Below are 23,075 nucleotides of genomic sequence, written 5' to 3'. Positions count from 1 at the left end.
AGTTGATCTAACATTAGAGTGTGAGAGTCCAGTCCATAGTGGATCTAACATAATAGTGAGAGTCCAGTCCATAGTGGATCTAACATAATAGTGTGAGAGTCCAGTCCATAGTGGATCTAACATAATAGTGAGAGTCCAGACCATAGTGGACCTAACATAATAGTGTGAGAGTCCAGTCCATTGTGGATCTAACATAATAGTGAGCGTCCAGTCCATAGTGGATCCAACATAATAGTGAGAGTCCAGTCCATAGTGGATCTAACATAATAGTGAGAGTTCAGACCATAGTGGATCTAACATAATATTGTGAGAGTCCAGTTCATAGTGGATCTAACATAATAGTGAGAGTCCAGTCCATAGTAGATCTAACATAATAGTGTGAGAGTCCAGTCCATAGTGGATCTAACATAATAGTGAGCGTCCAGTCCATAGTGGATCTAACATAATAGTGAGAGTCCAGTCCATAGTGGATCTAACATAATATTTTGAGAGTCCAGTTCATAGTGGATCTAACATAATAGTGAGAGTCCAGTCCATAGTGGATATAACATAATAGTGTGAAAGTCCAGTCCATAGTGGATCTAACATAATAGTGTGAAAGTTCAGTCCATAGTGCATCCAACATAATAGCGAGAGTCAAGTCCATAGTGGATCGAACATAATAGTGAGAGTTCAGTCCATATTGGATGTAACATAATAGTGAGAGTCCAGTCCATAGTGGATTTAACATAATAGTGTGAAAGTCCAGTCCATAGTGCATCTAACATAATAGTGAGAATCCAGTCCATAGTGGATCTAACATAATAGTGTGAGAGTCCAGTCCATAGTGGATCTAACATAACAGTGAGAGTCCAGTCCATAATGGATCTAACATAATAATGTGAGAGTCCAGTCTATATTGTATCTAACATAATAGTGAGAGTTCAGTCCATAGTGGATCTAACATAATAGTGAGAGTCCAGTTCATAGTGGATCTAACATAATAGTGAGAGTCCAGTCCATAGTGGATCCAACATAATAGTGAGAGTCCAGTCCATAGTGGATCGAACATAATAGTGAGAGTTCAGTCCATATTGGATGTAACATAATAGTGAGAGTCCAGTCCATAGTGGATTTAACATAATAGTGTGAAAGTCCAGTCCATAGTGCATCTAACATAATAGCGAGAGTCCAGTCCATAGTGGATCAAACATAATAGTGAGAGTTCAGTCCATAGTGGATTTAACATAATAGTGAGAGTCCAGTCCATAGTGGATTTAACATAATAGTGTGAAAGTCCAGTCCATAGTGGATCTAACATAATAATGTGAGAGTCCAGTCCATAGTGGATCTAACATGATAGTGTGAGAGTCCAGTCCATAGTGGATCTAACATAATAGTGAGAGTCCAGTCCATAGTGGATCTAACATAACAGTGAGAGTCCAGTCCATAGTGGATCTAACATAATAGTGAGAGTCCAGTCCATAGTGGATCTAACATAATAGTGAGAGTCCAGTTCATAGTGGATCTAACATAATAGTGAGAGTCCAGTCCATAGTGCATCCAACATAATAGCGAGAGTCCAGTCCATATTGGATCTAACATAATAGTGAGAGTCCAGTTCATAGTGGATCTAACATAATAATGTGAGAGTCCAGTCTATAGTGGATCTAACATAACAGTGAGAGTCCAGTCCATAGTGGATCTAACATAATAATGTGAGAGTCCAGTCTATAGTGGATCTAACATAATAGTGAGAGTCCAGTCCATAGTGGATCCAACATAATAGTGAGAGTCCAGTCCATAGTGGGGCCAGCAGGAGACCATCCCAAGCGGAGACGGGTCAGCAGTGCAGATATGTCCCCAACCGATACACAGGTTCACCCCGGGTCCCGACTCTGGACAGCCAGATTCTGTACCAAATATCGGTACAGAACCATAAACAAGTAAAACATAAGAGAAATGCTTTTACATCCCACATAATTTCGCAGAATTCATAGTTTAACGGCAGATTCATACACACCATTTGTTACTTTTATCTTCCAACAGCGCTGCTTGTCAAGTGTGCGCGGATGGCGTGGTGCGTTCACGCGCAGCTGCTCAGGTCAGCGCGCGACTCTGCCAAGCGTCATCACACACCTGGAGCAGCATCTGTCCGCGCCGGAGAGCCGCCGATCGGCACAGGTGCCGCGTCTCGATTGGCCGTCTGCGTGCCGCTGAATTCATTTACGCGCGTTACCGACGCTTATTTTTCACCCAAATTCCGCGCGACCTCTATTTGTTCTCGTATACTTCACACACACAAACACACCGTAGCCCACGGTGGCGTTCAGGCGTCATCTATCCGCTCCCGACGTCCATCTGCGTGGGTCGGTGGAGAGTGTTTTGGGATGCCAGGAGAGAAGCTGCAGTGATGACGTGTGTTCCCGCAGTCTAATTCCATCATCAGCATCATTACTGCTATTATCCCGTGTCTCCCTTTAATGCGGGCTAATGGATGACCAATTAAGATAGATGAGCCTGGCAGCGTGGTGCTAATAGCCAGGACATGATGTCTGGCTTCTGTCCTGACTCCCTGACTCTTTTTTATGGATCCACCGGCCCTATTGATCTCGAGCAGAAATGTTATCAATACCGTTCGCCCATGCCCATAATACTAAACCCAAAAGCAGTGAAGTTGGCACGTTGTGTAAAATGTAAATAAAGACAGAATGCAATGATTTGCAAATCCTTTTCAACTTATATTCAATTGAATAGACTGCAAAGACAAGACACTTAACGGTCGAACTGGTAAACTTTGACTTGGCTAACCTTCTGGTAACCTGGCTAACCTCCCGGCAGTATGACGTAACTCCTTGTAGCCTGGCTAACTTCCCGGTAGCCTGGCTACCCAGCAGGCACAAGACATTAAAACAACGTTGAGAACTTGTTGAATGAGGTCCTGACGTTGAGCAACTCAAACATAACGTTGGAACAACATGCTTTTTGACGACGTTTAATAGATATTGGGTTCTGGTCTATTCAGGTGTACTGGAGAGGAGGCTACGCCGGATAGTCGAAACCTCGGATTAAGCAGGAACAGTGTGGTTTTCGTCCTGGTCGTGGAACTGTGGACCAGCTCTATACTCTCGGCAGGGTCCTTGAGGGTGCATGGGAGTTTGCCCAACCAGTCTACATGTGCTTTGTGGACTTGGAGAAGGCATTTGACCGTGTCCCTCGGGAGGTCCTGTGGGGAGTGCTCAGAGAGTATGGGGTATCGGACTGTCTGATTGTGGCTGTCCGCTCCCTGTACGATCAGTGTCAGAGCTTGGTCCGCATTGCCGGCAGTAAGTCGGACACGTTTCCAGTGAGGGTTGGACTCCGCCAAGGCTGCCCTTTGTCACCGATTGTGTTCATAACTTTTATGGACATAATTTCTAGGCGCAGTCAAGGCGTTGAGGGGATCCGGTTTAGTGGCTGCAGGATTAGGTCTCTGCTTTTTGCAGATGATGTGGTCCTGATGGCTTCATCTGGCCAGGATCTTCAGCTCTCACTGGATCGGTTCGCAGCCGAGTGTGAAGCGACTGGGATGAGAATCAGCACCTCCAAGTCCGAGTCCATGGTTCTCGCCCGGAAAAGGGTTGTAGTGCCATCTCCGGGTTGGGGAGGAGACCCTGCCCCAAGTGGAGGAGTTCAAGTACCTCGGAGTCTTGTTCACGAGTGAGGGAAAAGTGGATCGTGAGATCGACAGGCGGATCGGTGCGGCGTCTTCAGTAATGTGGACACTGTATCGATCCGTTGTGGTGAAGAAGGAGCTGAGCCGGAAGGCAAAGCTCTCAATTTACCGGTCGATCTACGTTCCCATCCTCACTTATAGTCATGAGCTTTGGGTTATGACCGAAAGGACAAGATCACGGGTACAGGCGGCCGAAATGAGTTTCCTCCGCCGGGTGGCGGGGCTCTACCTTAGAGATAGGCTGAGAAGCTCTGTCATCCGGGGGGAGCTCAAAGTAAAGCCACTGCTCCTCCACATCGAGAGGAGCCATATGAGGTGGTTCGGGCATCTGGTCAGGATGCCACCCGAACGCCTCCCTCGGGAGGTGTTTAGGGCACGTCCAACCACGGGGAAGACCCAGGACACGTTGGGAAGACTATGTCTCCCGGCTGGCCTTGGAACGCCTCGGGATCCCCCGGGAGGAGCTGGACGAAGTGGCTGGGGAGAGGAAAGTCTGGGCTTCCCTGCTTAGGCTGCTGCCCCCGTGACCCGACCTCGGATAAGCGGAAGAAGATGGATGGATGGATGGATGGATGGTTCTGACGTTGATTTGACCATGGAATTTTGGTCATTTTACAACCAATATTTTACAACACAAATACAACATGCTTTTTGACGACATTTATTCAACGTCAGGTATGACGCTGATTTGACCATTGGAATTCGGGAACTATTTTACAATGTTGTTTTAAAGTCCGTTTTAAAGGACATGTACATACAATCAATGTTGTATCAGTGCCTTGTGCCTCCTGGGTAACCTCTTGGTAGCCCGACTAAACTCCTAGTAGCCTTGATAAGTTCCTAGTAACCTGTCTAACTTATCTATAGTCAGACAGGCTATCATCTTAGCTGCCTGGCTAACGACTTGGCAGACTACCTAACGTCCTGGTGGCCTGGTTAACTTCCTGGTAAACGGGCTAACCTTTTATTATGCAACTTTTTCCCTTTGGATTTGTTTTATGGCGCTTGTGGATTTTGGGGTTCTGGATTATTTCTGTGTTAGAAATGTTCGGAGGGTTGCTGCAGTTTGCCCCCGTCAGCCACATACACAACTGAAATATCTAAATTGGTACACTATAAAAATGATCTGTGGAAAAAAATGAATAAATCCGAGCAGAGTTGTTTACTTTCCATATTGATGTGCGCACGACAAATTGCATACATATTGCATTGGTTTCATCAATCATGAAGGTCAAAGCGCAGGTGAAATCCAGAACGGAACCCAAATAGAATTCAACCATCAGTCAAACAAAATGATATTTATATTGTGTCCCTGGGGAGTGAGCCATTTATCTGTGGTGCACACAAATGGACTCTGAAATATATTTGTGTCGGATAAAGTGCTTTAAAAAATTGTGCGGCGGCATCTCGAGCAGCAGAAATAACATTTAGAAGAAATAGACGGAAATACCGCTCAGCCTTGGGTTTGATTACCAGCAATCTTTTCTTCTATTTCTTAGACAAATGCAGAGGTACCGCTGTTTGTGTTACTTAGTGTTTTTCACCTTTTTTTTATCAAAGTGCACGCTAGTAATTTTCTTCCGTCTCCTGGTGGATTATTTTGCGGTTGTACTCAATTAAAAAAAGTCACTTTTATATAAACTTTAGCCCTACACTAAAATATCAGTCATGTAATTGTCAGGTTCAAGCACCGAACTATCTATTAAACAGGACAAGAAGCAAGGAATCAAGCATGGACAGATCTCAATTTTGCTCATGGGGAGAAACATATGGGGCTGCACACTCAGTTACAGTCCCCCACCACGCTCTGAGGTACAACCCCCGCGCTCCCTATTTTATTCAGGAGTTCCCTAGTTACATCGCTGAAGCTGCTTCTAAAGGGAAGGGTCACGTATTATGCAAGCAGCTCCAGTAGACACAATACGTGATTATTCAGAATGGAAATGTGCTGAGCCTCGTGATTTCGCCCTGTCTCTGCTTTGTCTGCGTTGAGGTACTCGAAGTCCGTCCTTGGCTGTTAGCAGGCTGAAAGACACTCCTAACTTGTAGTGGAAGATAACAAGTTATGTGCCTTTAAGCATAAGTTGTGTGATAACTTATATATAATTATTCTAACAGTAATTTTTGTTTTGTTTTTTTACCCTTTAGAAGGCCTTTTGATTAGATAACATCTGTTTAAATTAGTCAAATAACTTGTTATGCAAATATTTACTGATTGAAAACTGTGACATAATTTGATCAAAAGGGTTAAAATATATTAATTTTTTTAAATAATTAAATGTTTGGTATTTTTGTTTAGGGCTGAAGTTGTTTTTAAATTTAAATTTAAATTTAAATTTTTTTTTTTTTTTTTTTCAATATTTGAATAAATATTGAAAAAAAAAAATAATAATTTTAAATGTTTTAATGCCCTTTTCAAAATTAAGGGATTGCATGTCCTGTTTGGAGTGTTGTTGAAGTGTCCTCCTGTGAAAGAGTTAGACAGTGAAATTTAAAAATGTAAGGTGAAAAAACCCTCTATGAAAAATGTACTGTATGAGGAAGGAACACAACAGGAAAATGCAGCAAAAATGTATTGAAAGGACAAAGAAGTCAGCCTTTGTTCCTATTTTAAGTTTTCACTCAGTCCTGTTACAGTAACACTCAGGTGTCATTTAATGGGTAGACAGAACAGGAACACTGATGGGTCGCCAAAAGGGCGGCGACCATTAAAGCATACTTGCCAACCCTCCCGGATTTTCCGGGAGACTCCCGAAATTCAGCGCCCCTCCCGAAAACCTCCCGGGACAAATTTTCTCCCGAAAATTTCCGAAATTCAGGCGGAGCTGGAGGCCACGCCCCCTCCAGCTCCATGCGGACCTGAGTGACGTGTTGACAGCCTGTTGTACATGCACATGTGACCCACCCATAATGTGTCACATTTTTGTGTTGATTTATTTCGTTTATTTTGTGGTTTGAATTCGTTTTTGGAGCTGTCATTACACATTTATCAGTATTCACATTGGTCAGTAGGGGGCAGTAGGGCGTTTCTTCCCAATTGAATGCTATCACCTGCAGACCGGAAGTGTCTTGTCATTCTGATGAGCGAGACCAGTCTGTGAACAATTGAAACGTCCTGTGTGCTTTTTACTCCTGTATAACAGGTTAGTTTTGGTGAATCAACTCACTGAATAATATCCATGTGATCTTTATAAGTTTAAGTACACATTCTGATGGTGGAGCCTAACTCTAAAGTGTTTGTGAGTTGTAGTTTGTATTTGTGAATGAATCCAGTGTACAGCTGCAGTAATCAATACAAAATGGCGACGTGAGTGCGCAATGTTTATATAGGAACTTCTGATCCTAATTCAGACTCCCAAATTAGAGCTCCCGTTTTCTTATTGATTTTATAATGTATATTTGTATAATGTGTGTGTTCTGAAATAGTGACAGAGAATAGAACAAGGATGGACAATTCAACCCTTAACTCAACAATGAATAGAGGAGTGTTATGTGTGTGTATATGTGTAAATAAATGAACACTGAAATTCAAGTATTTCTTTTATTTATATATATATATATATATATATATATATATATATATATATATATATATATATATATATATATATATATATATATATATATATAGCTAGAATTCACTGAAAGTCAAGTATTTCTTATATATATATATATATATATATATATATTAACCACACCCCCAACCACGCCCCCCGCCACCCACCCCCCCACCCCCCACCTCCCGAAATCGGAGGTCTCAAGGTTGGCAAGTATGCATTAAAGGTAGGAAAAAGGTCAAAAATGGGGTGAGGAGGAGAGAAAAATAGCAAGTCCCAAACTAAGCTCCTGTGGGGTTGGGGCTCAGTTTGAGACCAGGAAAAAAAAATCGCAAATAAAGCACATATACATATTACGACACACGACTCGAGGCTTCAATGAGAAGGGAGGGGGCGGGATGTAAGTCAATGAATTACGTGGAAGGAATTGGTAACATCTTCGCTGTACTGTCCTTTAGGGAGAATCTCAAAACAACCACCTTGCCAGGTCACTCCAATCCAGATTTGAATGTTTGTGTTTGAGCGAGCAAAAACACACTTCAACATGTCACTGTAATTGTCACTGACGTGCAGTCACTAGAGGCAGGTGAGGCACCGCCTCACCTGCCATCATGGAAAGAAAAAAAATGTAAAAAGAAAAAAAATTAATTAAATTGTTATATATATCCAGTGATTATACTATAAAGTTATTTTCCATTTAACTTCACCAGTTTTAGATTATTTTTATTCAAAATCGCTGAATTTTCACATTTGCCGTTCAAATACTGAGAAGAGACGGTGCGGTGATCAGCAGCCAGTTGAGGCACGTCACTCAGTTGTGCCTCACCATGGATTGCGGACTCGGCTAACTGCTGGCCTGCTGTGCAGTGAGACCGTATTGCTATATGAACTATATTATACATTTCCATAGTTTAGTTAGCTGAGGTATATAATGTACAGTGTATTTTGTCAACAACTGTATGTGTGTAACGTATTTCTTGTGCTGAGCAATCATAAAACTGCTGCGAAGACGCACTGTGTAAGGCTCGCAGTAATCCCGCCTCCTGGTGGTAGAGAATGCACTCCCGCCGTAGAATGCACCCCCTAACGGGAGTATTATATCAACTAAAGCCCACACTTAAACTTTCCACGTGCAAGATTGAATCTATTTGAAAAAGTTATTTAATAAGAAGCCAAAAAGTGCAAAAACAATCATGTTCGTGTTGGAGGAGTTGTGAATGACTGCAGGGCCACAACATTAGGTACACCTGCAGACTGCAGCACGGATTTCATATTTAATTCATTCACAACTCCTCCAACACGAACATTATTGTTTTTGCACTTTTTGGCTTCTTATTGAGCTGCTGCATTTTTTTGGTTGGGTTGTTTATTTCTATTGAGTAACTTCTACATTTCTAAAAGGGGAGGAATGTAATAGAGTGATCTATGTTTGTCTGTTGCCATCTCCTGGTTAATGTTGGCTATAGCGTACTGTGGTTACTTTTTGGTTTGCCAACGATTTACGTGGTGTTGCGCACCTGACGTCAAGTGTGTTGAGTCTGTTCTGAAGTCTACAGTAAAGAGACGTACTTCATCACCTCGCCTGGTTATTGCCTCCAACCCAATATATTACATAAAGGTAAGACCATAATAACGTTTTTTTTTTATTAAATGTGTTTTTTTGTGTGCTACAGTTTGTATGTGTAAAGTTAAAGTTAAGTTAAAGTACCAATGATTGTCACACACACGAGGTGTGGTGAAATTTGTCCTCTGCATTTGACCCATCCCTTGATCACCCCCTGGGATGTGAGGGGAGCAGTGGGCAGCAGCGGCGCCGCGCCCGGGAATAATTTTTGGTGATTTAACCCCCAATTCCAACCCTTGATGCTGAGTGCCAAGCAGGGAAGAATGCTGGTATGAGCTTTTAAACATAACCCGTTAACTGCTGCCAATCAAATGGTGAATAAGATACTCTTTAGGGTTCATATGTTTGTAAATCTGACTGTGATGAAGTCAGTGCCTCACCAGCCATCAACCTCACCGCACGTCACTGGTAATTGTGTATTTCTGGTCCTCAAATTCATCATACTTGGCAGAGCAGACGGCTTCTCTGAGATGTTATCCAGTTTGCGATTGAATCTAAAATCACAAAAGTGTGAGTGCCCACATCTTCACATCCTTCAATCGTTTGTGGCAGCTTTGGGGTACCTACATTACCAACTTGTCGATACACCAGACAAGACAAGACAAAAGAAGTAAAACCAGGTCAGATAGGGGAGAGAGAAGGAAACCGTCCGCCTTTGTTGAGAGCCAGAGAGAAAGTAATGATTAATTATAATGATAGATTTTATTTGTAAAAAGCACTTTACATTGAGCAAACAACCTCAAAGTGCTACAGTGTATTAAAAAAATAAATACAAAGATAATAAAAAAAAAAAATTAAAAAAAAACTACAACAGCCTAATAGCTAGAACTAGTATGCATATATCTAAAAAAAGGCTTTTTTTTAAAAAGAAGGGTTTTTAAGCCTTTTTTAAAAGCATCCACAGTCTGTGGTGCCATCAGGTGGTCAGGGAGAGCGTTCCACAGACTGGGAGCGGCAGAGCAGAAAGCCCGGTCTCCCATTGTTCGTAGCTTTGTCCTTGGAGGTTGGAGGAGGTTAGCCTGTCCGGAGTGGAGGTGTTGTGTGCAGGATTTGGGTGTGAGTAGTTATTTGAGGTAGAGGGGGGCATTTCCATGGAGGCACTGGTGAGTTAGTAGGGAGACTTTGTATTCAATCTTGAGTGGAACAGGAAGCCAGTGAAGGGATTTGAGAATTGTTGTGATATGGTCATATTCATTAACACTTCTATGAGTGGGGCCCTTTTGGATCCCAAGGAATTTTTGTGCGATTGTTTTTTTTTTTAACTGTCTTTGCTCACAAAATAATAATGAATTAAAAGCAATGGTGTTATTAATTATTGACCTATTTAAGGCTCCAACTTAGTTCACATTATATATTCCACTTTGAAATTGTCTGAAGGGGGAATTATTGCACATGTTGTGTTTTTCCCATAACAACAGGGCTTTGACAAAATGGGCATAAACATAAAAAATGACTTTATATCAACAGCCCTGACGCTGATCTAGCGATTTAAGCATTGGATGAACAAATATATAAATAACGACTTATTTTTAAAATTTTTATGATTGGGACCAAACTTGAGGGTAAAAAAAAATTATATATTCTGTATTGGTTTTCAGAATGAAAAAATGCTTTGATTTTTCAGTGTGGGGTAAAAAGTTTGGACACCCCTGTCTTAGAGCAATGTGATGTCTTTTTTATTTTTTATTTTTTTTTATTTATTTTATAAACTTTTATTTTTATTTTTAATCTGCGACAAGAAATAATAATAAACAAAACAAGTACAGAAACAGTACAAAAACAGTACAAAACAGCGCCAGGGCGTTGTAGACTCAATAAAGTAACCAAAATAGAATGCAATATATATATATATATATATATATATATATATATATATATATATATATATATATATATGTAACAAAATGTAAAGCTATAGGCTCACACAAGTTCCGTAAATAAACCAAATTTGGAACACAGCATCATAGTTTTCACATCTTTTTGGTTGTTAGAGGTAGAGAGTGTTTCAAAGTAGAGTTGTGATTATTTTTTAAAGGCACAAAAAACAGCTCGTGTACTGAGAAACTTACACTTATGAATATAAAACTTAGGCAATAGTATAATGAGGTTGCAAAGGTAAAATTCCTTTTCAAATGTTTTTTCATACAGTGTAAATCCAAATAGGGTTAGGGTTGGTTAGTGATGCCTTAACGATGGTGATGTGATGGACCAGGCAGAAGCAGCCGAGCGCCGATAAAATCCACCACATGCTTATGTTTGTTTTTCATACTTTATAACCGTGAGTGCCCCTAAGAAAAGGCATTGAAACCTAGGGAAGGCTATGCAGAACGAAACTAAAACTGAACTGGCTACAAAGTAAACAAAAACAGAATGCTGGACGACAGCAAAGACTTACTGTGGAGCATCCAAACATGACATGACAATCAACAATGTCCCCACAAAGAAGGATGAAAACAACTGAAATATTCTTGATTGCTAAAACAAAGTAGATGCAGGAAATGTCGCTCAAAGGAAGACATGAAACTGCTACAGGAAAATACCAAAAAAAAGAGAAAAAGCCACCAAAATAGGAGCACAAGACAAGAACTAAAACACTACACACAGGAAAACAGCAAAAAAACTCCAAATAAGTCACGGTGTGATGTGACAGGTGGTGACAGTACACCTACTTTGAGACAAGAGCTATAGTGATGTATAGTTGGTTATGGTTTAAAGTCATATCCAACGACTTTTTACTGTCAACAGAATTTCGTTTTTTTAATGATTTCTGCTGCTGATTTTTTCAATGCAAAACATGTGGCTTGGCTCAAAAAAAGGTTGAAAAACACTGTCTTAGAGCAACGTGATGTCTGTTAGTGATGCCTTAACGATGGTGATGTGATGGACCAGGCAGAAGCAGCCGAGCGCCGATCAAATCCACCACATTCTTATGTTTGATATTCATACTTTAAAAGCAGAAGAAAACCGCTTTCAAATCGTGCAAATTTTTTTTAAAAAGTATGCTTTTGTTTGATGCTTTCAACGACGATATTTGCCACGCGTTGTCAGTGTCCAACATAAAAGATTTGTGCCGTTACCCTATTTCGGTAAAAAAAAATATATATATATATATATTTTATTTTAAAGGGTCTGCAAATTATGTGTTGTTGTTGAGTGTCGATGCTGTCTAGAGCTCGGCAGAGTAACCGTGTAATACACTTCCATATCAGTAGGTGGCAGCCGGTAGCTAATTGCTTTATAGATGTCGGAAACAGCGGGAGGCAGTGTGCAGGTAAAAAGGCATCTAATGCTTAAATGAAAAATAAACAAAAGGTGAGTGCCCCTAAGAAAAGGCATTGAAGCTTAGGGAAGGCTATGCAGAACAAAACTAAAACTGAACTGGCTACAAAGTAAACAAAAACAGAATGCTGGACGACAGCAAAGACTTACTGTGGAGCAAAGACGTTGTCCACAATGTACATCCATACATGACATGACAATCAATAATGTCCCCACAAAGAAGGATAAAAACAACTGAAATATTCTTGATTGCTAAAACAAAGTAGATGCGGGAAATATCGCTCAAAGGAAGACATGAAACTGCTCCAGGAAAATACCAAAAAAAGCCACCAAAATAGGAGCACAAGACAAGAACTAAAACACTACACACAGGAAAACAGCAAAAAACCTCTAAATAAGTCACGGCGTGATGTGACAGGTGGTGACAGTACACCTACTTTGAGACAAGAGCTATATTGATGTATAGTTGGTTATGGTTTAAATTCATATCCAACGACTCTTTACTGTCAACAGAATTTCGTTTCTTTAATGATTTCTGCTGCTTATTTTTTCAATGCAAAACATGTGGCTTGGCTCAAAAAAAGGTTGAAAAACACTGCACATAGGTTGAAAAACACTGTCTTAGAGCAACGTGATGTCTGTTAGTGATGCCTTAACGATGGTGATGTGATGGACCAGGCAGAAGCAGCCGAGCGCCGATCAAATCCACCACATTCTTATGTTTGTTTTTCATACTTTATAACCGTGAGTGCCCCTAAGAAAAGGCATTGAAACTTAGGGAAGGCTATGCAGAACGAAACTAAAACTGAACTGGCTACAAAGTAAACAAAAACAGAATGCTGGACGACAGCAAAGACTTACTGTGGAGCAAAAACAAACGTGTACATCCGGACATGACATGACAATCAACAATGTCCCCACAAAGAAGGATGAAAGCATCTGAAATATTCTTCATTGCTAAAACAAAGTAGATGCAGGAAATATCGCTCAAAGGAAGACATGAAACTGCTGCAGGAAAATACCAAAAAAAGCCACCAAAATAGGAGCACAAGACAAGAACTAAAACACTACACACAGGAAAACAGCAAAAAACTCAAAATAAGTCACGGCGTGATGTGACAGGTTGTGACAGTACACCTACTTTGAGACAAGAGCTATAGTGATGCATGCTTGGTTATGCTTTAAACTTAAAGTTATATCCAACGACTTTTTACTGTCAACCGAGTTTCGTTTTTTAATGATTTCTTCTGCTGATTTTTTCAATGCAAAACATGTGGCTTGGCTCAAAAAAAGGTTGAAAAACACTGTCTTAGAGCAACGTGATGTCTGTTAGTGATGCCTTAACGATGGTGATGTGATGGACCAGGCAGAAGCAGCCGAGCGCCGATAAAATCCACCACATTTTTACGTTTGTTTTTCATACTTTATAAGCAGAACAAAACCGCTTTCAAAGCGGACAAATGACTAAAGATAAGTAAAAAGAAAAAAGAATGTATGCTTTTCTTCGATGCTTTTAACGACGATATTTGCTACAGCGTTGTCGGTGTCCAACATAGAAGACTTCAGGTCATTAACCTATTTGGGTTAAAAATATTTTTTATTTTTATTTTTTTTTATTTTTTTTTATTTTACAGGGTCTGCAAATGATGTGTTGTTGTTGAGTGTCAATGCTGTCTAGAGCTCGGCAGAGTAACCGTGTAAAACACTTCCATATCAGTAGGTGGCAGCCGGTAGCTAATTGCTTTATAGATGTCGGAAACAGCGGGAGGCAGTGTGCAGGTAAAAAGGTATCTAATGCTTAAATAAAAAATAAACAAAAGGTGAGTGCCCCTAAGAAAAGGCATTGAAGCTTAGGGAAGGCTATGTAGAACGAAACTAAAACTGAACTGGCTACAAAGTAAACAAAAACCGAATGCTGGACGACAGCAAAGACTTACTGTGGAGCAAAGACGGTGTCCACAATGTACATCTGAACATGACATGACAATCAACAATGTCCCCACAAAGAAGGATAAAAACAACTGAAATATTCTTCATTGCTAAAACAAAGTAGATGCGGGGAATATCGCTCAAAGGAAGACATGAAACTGCTACAGGAAAATACCAAAAAAAAGAGAAAAAGCCACCAAAATAGGAGCGCAAGACAAGAACTAAAACACTACACACAGAAAAACAGCAAAAAACTCCAAATAAGTCACGGTGTGATGTGACAGGTGGTGACAGTACACCTACATTGAGACAAGAGCTATAGTGATGCATGCTTGGTTATGGTTTAAACTTAAATTCATATCCAACGACTTTTTACTGTCAACCGAGTTTCGTTTTTTAATGATTTCTTCTGCTGATTTTTTCAATGCAAAACATGTGGCTTGGCTCAAAAAAAGATTGAAAAACACTGTCTTAGAGCAACGTGATGTCTGTTAGTGATGCCTTAACGATGGTGATGTGATGGACCAGGCAGAAGCAGCCGAGCGCCGATAAAATCCACCACATTCTTATGTTTGATATTCATACTTTAAAAGCAGAAAAGCGTGCAAATGACTAAAGATAAGTAAAAAAAAAAAGAAAAAAGAATGTATGCTTTTGTTCGATGCTTTTAACGACGATATTTGCTACAGCGTTGTCGGTGTCCAACATAGAAGACTTCAGGTCATTAACCTATTTGGGTTAAAAATATTTTTAATTTTTATTTATTTTTGTTTATTTTAAAGGGTCTGCAAATGATGTGTTGTTGTTGAGTGTCGATGCTGTCTAGAGCTCGGCAGAGTAACCGTGTAATACACTTCCATATCAGTAGGTGGCAGCCGGTAGCTAATTGCTTTATAGATGTCGGAAACAGCGGGAGGCAGTGTGCAGGTAAAAAGGTATCTAATGCTTAAGTCAAAAATAAACAAAAGGTGAGTGCCCCTAAGAAAAGGCATTGAAGCTTAGGGAAGGCTATGCAGAACGAAACTAAAACTGAACTGGCTACAAAGTAAACAAAAACCGAATGCTGGACGACAGCAAAGACTTACTGTGGAGCATCCAAACATGACATGACAATCAACAATGTCCCCACAAAGAAGGATAAAAACAACTGAAATATTATTGATTGCTAAAACAAAGTAGATGCTGGAAATATCGCTCAAAGGAAGACATGAAACTGCTACAGGAAAATACCAAAAAAAAGAGAAAAAGCCACCAAAATAGGAGCGCAAGACAAGAACTAAAACACTACACACAGGAAAACAGCAAAAAAAACTCCAAATAAGTCACGGTGTGATGTGACAGGTGGTGACAGTACACCTACTTTGAGACAAGAGCTATATTGATGTGTAGTTGGTTATGGTTTAAAGTCATATCCAACAATTGTGACAACAACTTTTTACTGTCAACCGAGTTTCGTTTTTTAATGATTTATGCTGGTGATTTTTTCAATGCAAAACATGTGCCTTGGCTCAAAAAAGGTTGAAAAACACTGCACATAGGTTGAAAAACACTGTCTTAGAGCAACGTGATGTCTGTTAGTGATGCCTTAACGATGGTGATGTGATGGACCAGGCAGAAGCAGCCGAGCGCCGATCAAATCCACCACATTCTTATGTTTGATATTCATACTTTAAAAGCAGAACAAAACCGCTTTCAAAGCGTAGACATGACTAAAGATAAGTAAAAAAAAAATTAGGCTTTTTGTTCGATGCTTCCAACGACGATATTTGCCACGGCGTTGTCGGTGTCCAACATAGAAGACTTCCAGGCCGGAGCACCGATCGGACTTTTGAGGATGAGAAAGTCTCTGTGGTGCACACAAGTCAACACAATGGCAGCCCAGGCCAGCCGTGCCGAGCTCGCGTCCTTGCCCTTGCAGGTAAGTCGCCTCTTTTTCCCCGCTACTTTTTTTTAATTCCCCCATCATCCCCCAAAATGCCGTCGGCGTGTTATAAAGGGCGAACTGAAGCTATCCTGTCCGGGCTGTCTGGAGCAGCTGACAGCCCGGACACTGCGGTCTTTGCCCTGACTAGCTTAGCACATGCTAGCCCATGCTAGCACAATGTTACCATAGCGTGTAGCTAGTTAGCTTGACCTGTCGCTAGTTAGCATGCTAGCTCGGTAGCCGTCTACACACGTAGAGCTGTCACCACACAAAAAAACAAAACACTCGCTTGACATTTAATTTAATGTATTAAAGGTGTTTTTTTTCTCTCAATAGGATGAGTTTATAAAACATGCTTGAATGTGTGATTTGAAGCCGCGGTGCTGCAGTGCAGGTTCCCAGACTGCAGACAACAGAAATAGCAACACGTCTCGTTTTAATATGTTCAGTCTGTGTCTGTCTGGCTACTTAACACGTTTTTTTTTTGTTTTTTTTATTTCCCCCCCAAACATACGACATCACTAATCCCTGCTTCTGAGCCGCTGTCTGGGCTGCAAGATCCGTCCCGTTCTCTGTCTCTGTGGAAAGGCTGCACTCTTTTATTCGTCTTATGTAAAAGATGCTGATTTGCATGATGCCATGTCATCTCTCCACAATGGAGACTTTTTTTGCACAATGATGATGGACTGAAGGGTTGAGGAGAAGGTAATTTGACGATTCTTTCTTTCTTTTTTTGCAGATACTGTAGAGGAGTTGGAAGACCTTATAATGCAAAAGAAGATGAAAATTCCCAAGATGTCCATCAGGAGTTCAGGAAATTCAGTTGACAACAGTTTCGGAGAGGAGAGGATGCCGCTCAGGCATAAAAAGGTAGGAACTTTCCACGTGACGACGCTGTTTTCGAATGATATTGTTCAATTGCTTGCATTCCGTCACGTGACACCTACCCCAGAAGTGAAGTCAACCAAGCTAAGATAGCTTGGTTGACGATGTATGTATGTATGTATGTATATATATATATATATATATATATATATATATATATATATATATATATATATATAATATATATGTGTATATCAGTGACGTGCGGTGAGGTTGATGACTGGTGAGGCACTGACTTCATCACAGTCAGATTTACAAACATATGAACCCTAAAGAGTATCTTATTCACCATTTGATTGGCAGCAGTTAATGGGTTATGTTTAAAAGCTCATACCAGCATTCTTCCCTGCTTGGCACTCAGCATCAAGGGTTGGAATTGGGGGTTAAATCACCAAAAATTATTCCCTCACCTCCCAGGGGGTGATCAAGGGATGGGTCAAATGCAGAGGACACATTTCATTACACCTAGTGTGTGTGTGACAATCATTGCTACTTTAACTTAACTTTAACTTTACACATACAAACTGTAGCACACAAAAAAGCACATTTAATTAAAAAAAACGTTATTATGGTCTTACCTTTACTTATAAAATAAGTCCATGAGCCGCTGTTGTACTGGATTAATGCACCCCCTGACGAGAGTGTTATATCAACTAAAGCCCTCACTTAAACTTTCCACGTGCAAGATTGAATCTATTTAAAAAAGTGTAACCGAGGGTTTATAAATGTCGCCTATACTGTATGAAACTACAAAATAACAAACACGGAGGCTCCAGTTTACACGAGGACCAGTTTATTTACCTTCTTTCAAAAACTTCCGCTCCACTCCAACGTGTCATCACTTCCGCTCTTAGCGCCTTCAAAATAAGAGCTCAATGCATATACTGTATAACAGCGCATAACAGGAACTTAACATCACAAAGAGGAAAGCCCATGAAAATAGGTTACAAAAGTTATTTAATAAGAAGCCAAAAAGTGCAAAAACAATAATGTTCGTGTTGGAGGAGTTGTGAATGACTGCAGGGCCACAACATTAGGTACACCTGCAGACTGCAGGTGTACCTAATGTTGTGTTGTGTACCTAATGTTGTGGCCCTGCAGTCATTCACAACTCCTCCAACACGAACATTATTGTTTTTGCACTTTTTGGCTTCTTATGAAATAACTTTTTTAAATAGATTCAATCTTGCACGTGGAAAATTTCAGTGTGGGCTTTAGTTGATATAACACTCCCGTCAGGGGTTGCCGTGCATTCTACGGCGGGGGTGCAGGAGGCGAGCCTCAGCCAGTGCGTCTTTTACAGCCGTTTTATGATCGCTCAGCACAAGAAATGCTTTACACACATACAGTTGTTGACAAAATACACTGTACATTATATACCTCAGCTAACTAAACTATGGAAATGTATAATATAATTCATATAGCAATACGGTCTCACTGCACAGCAGACCAGCAGTTAGCCGAGTCCGCAATCCATGTTGAGGCACTGAGTGACGTGCCTCGACTGGCTGCTGTTCACCGCACCGTCTCTTCTCAGTATTTGAACGGCAAATGTGAAAATTCAGCGATTTTGAATAAAAATAATCTAAAACTGGTGAAGTTAAATGGAAAATAACTTTATAGTATAATCACTGGATACATATAACAATTAAATTATTATTTTTTTCTTTTTACATTTTTTTTCTTTCCATGATGGCAGGTGAGGCGGGGCCTAACCTGCCTCTAGTGACCACACGTCACTGGTGTATACATATATGTGTATATATATTTAAAGTTAAAGTACCAATGATCATACTTGCCAACCTTGAGACCTCCGAATTTGGGAGATGGGGGGGTTGTATATATTTTCAAGTATTTCTTATATATATATATAAATAATCCGTTCATGAATGAGTATATCCGTTCGGCCACCGTGTTCAATGGAGAAGTCTGATCTACAAAATGTGCAGGCAGCATACCCCTTCCCCTTCCAGCTGTCCTGGATGAACTGACATTATTTTTTTCCAATCATTTTGAAACTTGCAAGTGTACTTCTTCTTCTTACTCGTCGTCGCCATGTCTCTACTTCGTTCTTCTGCTTCGTCTCTGTTATGTTTTTGGACCTTACTACTTGCCGTAGTTTTGAAGCAATGCATGATGGGAATCCGGATGTTGTGTGTCAGTGTATTAACGTGCCGGCTGGAATAAACACACGCTGAGAAATAGCTCCGTGCTTGCCTACTTTATGGGTTATAGATAAACCTATGGATAACGGAGACATACTGTATATATTAGTCTCCTTTTCAGGTGAGAGAGGACGCTAAAGGCAGTACTTTTAAGGCACGCCCCCAATATTGTTGTCCGGGTGGAAATCGGGAGAATGGTTGCCCCGGGAGATTTTCGGGGGGGGGGGGCACTGAAATTCGGGAGTCTCCCGGGAAAAGTATGCTAATGATGGTCACACACACACTAGGTGTGGCGAAATTATTCTCTGCATTTGACCCATCACCCTTGATCACCCCCTGGGAGGTGAGGGGAGCAATGGGCAGCAACGGTGGCTGCGCCCGGGAATCATTTTTGGTGATTTAACCCCCAATTCCAACCCTTGATGCTGAGTGTCAAGCAGGGAGGTAATGGGTCCCATTTTTATAGTCTGGTATGCCTCAGCCCGGGTACACAAAAATTTCGGTTCGGTACGTACCTCGGTTTAGAGGTCACGGTTCGGTTCATTTTCGGTACAGTAAGAAAAAAACAAAATATACATTTTATGGTTATTTATTTACCAACATTTGTAAACAATGGCTTTATCCTTTTAACATAACAATATCATACATATACACACAGGGTCGATTGCCAGGGTTAATGCAGTCAGCATATATAAAATAAAAACTAAATAAGATAAGGCTCAGAATTGGTTTCTTAACAAAACCTTTCTACATATAAAGTGCAACATTTCCACATATAAAGTGCAACATTAAACTGCTTCAAGTTGTTGCTCAGATTAAATAAAATGACAAAACTTTTCTTCTACATAAAAAGTGCAACATTAAACAGTTTCAAGTCAACTCAGCCTCAGATTAACTTTTATTCCCCCCCCCCCCCCCCCCAGCCTTTAACCCTGGTGACTTTCACTCAATTTTCATGTTTTTTGCCAGAAAAATCAGTTTATCCACATTGTCTGCAAAAAGAGCAGACCTGCTTGCAGTTACAATGTCTCCAGCTGTGGAAAATACCCTTTCGCTGTGCATGGAGGTAGCAGGTATGGCGAGGTAGTGCCTGGCTAACTTGGCAGTTAGAGGATATATGGGCTCATTGTTCTTCCACCATAGAAGTGGGTCAAAATCTAGTTTTTAATGCAATATGGTCTTAAATCTGCTGCTATAAAAACACCAACGGCATTTGTTATTGCTTTAGCCCTGCCTGACTCGCCGAGGAGAGGCTGCTTGAATGCGGTGGGAGCTGTGTTTGTTCATCTTTATCTTAGTTGAAGCGATGTTATCCATTGTTGTATCGCACCGCGAAGCCCAAATGTTGCCAAATGGGAGATCTTAACGAGGCAGGAGGGTCTTCCAGCTCTGGCTTTTATATGTTGTCGTAGCCTGGTCGTTGCTAGCATGCCGTGTGTTGTGCCTCAGTGTGCATTGTTTACACAAAGTGCGTTACGCTACTTAATATGTCCGTGTGAAACTCGTTCGGTGCACCTCCGAACCGAAACCCCCGTACCGAAACGGTTCAATACAAATTAGGGATGTCCGCCGCCGATATTTGCCAAAAAATGCGTATCGGCAAGGCATGGGAAAATGCCGATGCAGATCCAGTTTTAAAAAAAAACTCCGGTCCGTGTTTTCCAACGCACCTATCTAAATAATACATTCCACTTTTCTGCTGCTCCCTTATTTCCGTTCCGCATTTTCCAGCACACCTTCAACACATCCACAGGTCTGTGGATTCTCACGCAGTTGCTTTTAGCTGCTGGCATTACACGACAGGCTCTTCTCACTCTTTCCTGTGTCTTCCTCTCACAGACAGCAAGCGCACCTTCTTACACACGTCACATACTGTCACGTCATACGTCACATACGTATACGCCCTCCCCGAGCAGAGAGGTAGCATGGCTAACGTTAGCTGTGATGCTAGCGCAGCCGTGCTAGCAACGCTCCCTCTAAGGTGCGCGCTTGTGCAATTGCGCACGGCAAATCTATGCCACGCACAAAATCAAATAAAAAAATAAGCGCATAACAATTTTCGACACACGGACGGACACGACAGAGAAAACAGTTTTCGTCATCATTGTTCAAATATTGTAACGTCTGTCGAGACGCTTATCTCCATTCGGTGCCACACGTCCACACCATCAAAATGCCGAGGCAAACATTTCCAGATCAACACCGTATGAAAAATTAAAAAATTAGTGATTTTTTTAGTTGTGATTTCCTTCTCTGCATGAAAGTTTAAAAGTAGCATATATTAATGCAGTATGAAGAAGAATGTTTTAATGTAGACACATAGAATCATCATACTGCTGTGATTATATGCATCAAGTGTTCATTCAAGGCTAAGGCAAAATATCCACATATATATGGTGTATCGTGACATGGACTAAAACATATCCACATATATATGGTGTATCGTGACATGGCCTTAAAATATCGCAATATTAAAAAAAAGGCCATATCGCCCAGCCCTAGTTCAGTGATGCCATTTCTGTTTGTCATGTATAATTTTGTCTATTTTGTGTTTATCCTTGAATAAACAGGTCAGTTTCTTGTTACCAACCATTGTGTATTATTCAAACTCCCCTAATTCAGCTGGCTAGTTGTTATCAAGAGTACTAAAACCCTTTTCAACATGATTCTGACAACTAAGTAGGCTAAATAACTTTAAACTTCAATACATGCTCGGATAGACCAGTATCGGTCAGTATCGGTATCGGTCAGTATCGGTATCGGATCGGAAGTGCAAAAACAATATCGGTATCGGATCGGAAGTGCAAAAACCTGGATCGGGACATCCCTAATACAAATACACGTACCGTTACACCCTTAGTGTCCCTGCAATAAAACTACACTTAGTTTAGTTTGAATTATTTAATCTCTCAAACATGCTTTTTTTACTCTAGAATGTTTGCATTTTGATAATTGTAGCATCTTTGTTTCAAGTGATTTACAGACGAATCGCAAAGTTCTATAAGAGAGCTTATGTTCATTTTTTTTTTTAAGGTATTCTGCTCAAAGTAACGTTGATAGCAGTTGTGATACGTAGAGGATCGAGATGTTTATTAACATTTTGTGAGAGTTCTGATTTTACGTGGCTTTGACACATCGGTACGCTTTCCCCGCTGTAAGTTTGACTCGCCTGTTTAAAATCGTGTCTTCTGATTGGCTCTGGTCCTTACTCGTGCGCAATAACGCCGCCCTGGGCGGGGCAATGCTGGAGACAGAGGCCCACTTGCATCTGAACTGAACTGAGCAGTTTTAAAGGGGTCCATCGGATTAAAAAAAGGCAGACGCTTGTTTGATGATTTTTACATTTGAAATAATAGAAATGGTGATAATATACTGCAAAAAGTCAGTGTTCAAAAACAAGGGGAAACAAATACAAAAATTAGGGGTATTTTGTTTGAACTAGGACTGCAACTAACGATTAATTTGATAATCGATTAATCTGTCGATTATTACTTTGATTAATCGATTAATAATCGGATAAAAGAGACAAACTACATTTCTATCCTTTCCAGTATTTTATTGGAAAAAAAAAAACAGCATACTGGCACCATACTTATTTTGATTATTGTTTCTCAGCTATTTGTACATGTTGCAGTTGATAAATAAAGGTTTATAATAAAAAAAATTGCCTCTGCGCATAGCATAGATCCAACGAATCGATGACTAAATTAATCGCCAACTATTTTTATGATCGATTGTAATCGATTAGTTGTTGACGCCCTAATTCAGGGGTCGGCAACCCGCGGCTCTCGAGCCGCATGCGGCTCTTTAGCGCCGCCCTAGTGGCTCTCTGGAGCTTTTTAAAAAAATGTATGAAAAATGGAAAAAGATGAGGGGAAAAAAATCTATTTTTGTTTTAATATGGTTTCTGTAGGAGGACAAACATGACACAAACCTCCCTAATTGTTACAAAGCACACTGTTTATATTAAACATGCTTCACTGATTCGAGTATTTTGCGAGCGCCGTTTTGTCCTACT

The 23,075-nt window shown here is 40.6% G+C and overlaps 2 protein-coding genes across 3 annotated transcripts in view; both read left to right on the top strand.

The window, feature by feature from the left end:
- agbl4 (AGBL carboxypeptidase 4) overlaps window positions 1–23,075 on the top strand; it is a 1,010,561-nt gene that overhangs the window by 730,790 nt on the left and 256,696 nt on the right. The window lies entirely within an intron of this gene.
- Window positions 12,270–23,075, top strand: part of bend5 (BEN domain containing 5) — a 39,572-nt gene continuing 28,766 nt past the window's right edge. The window contains exons 1-2 of one of the 2 annotated variants that reach the window (XM_072914622.1): window positions 12,270–16,001; window positions 16,747–16,877. In XM_072914622.1, coding sequence (XP_072770723.1) covers window positions 16,776–16,877 — 102 coding nt within the window. In that variant the 5' untranslated portion in view covers window positions 12,270–16,001; window positions 16,747–16,775. Of the gene's footprint in view, window positions 16,002–16,357; window positions 16,878–23,075 lie in introns of those variants that run through there. The other variant, XM_072914623.1, reaches the window with a different exon arrangement.

Source organism: Nerophis lumbriciformis, linkage group LG14 (assembly GCF_033978685.3).
Source record: "Nerophis lumbriciformis linkage group LG14, RoL_Nlum_v2.1, whole genome shotgun sequence".
Taxonomy (NCBI): domain Eukaryota; kingdom Metazoa; phylum Chordata; class Actinopteri; order Syngnathiformes; family Syngnathidae; genus Nerophis; species Nerophis lumbriciformis.
The sequence above is the reverse complement of the archived record's forward strand: the minus strand, read 5'-3'. Positions and strand labels throughout refer to the sequence as shown.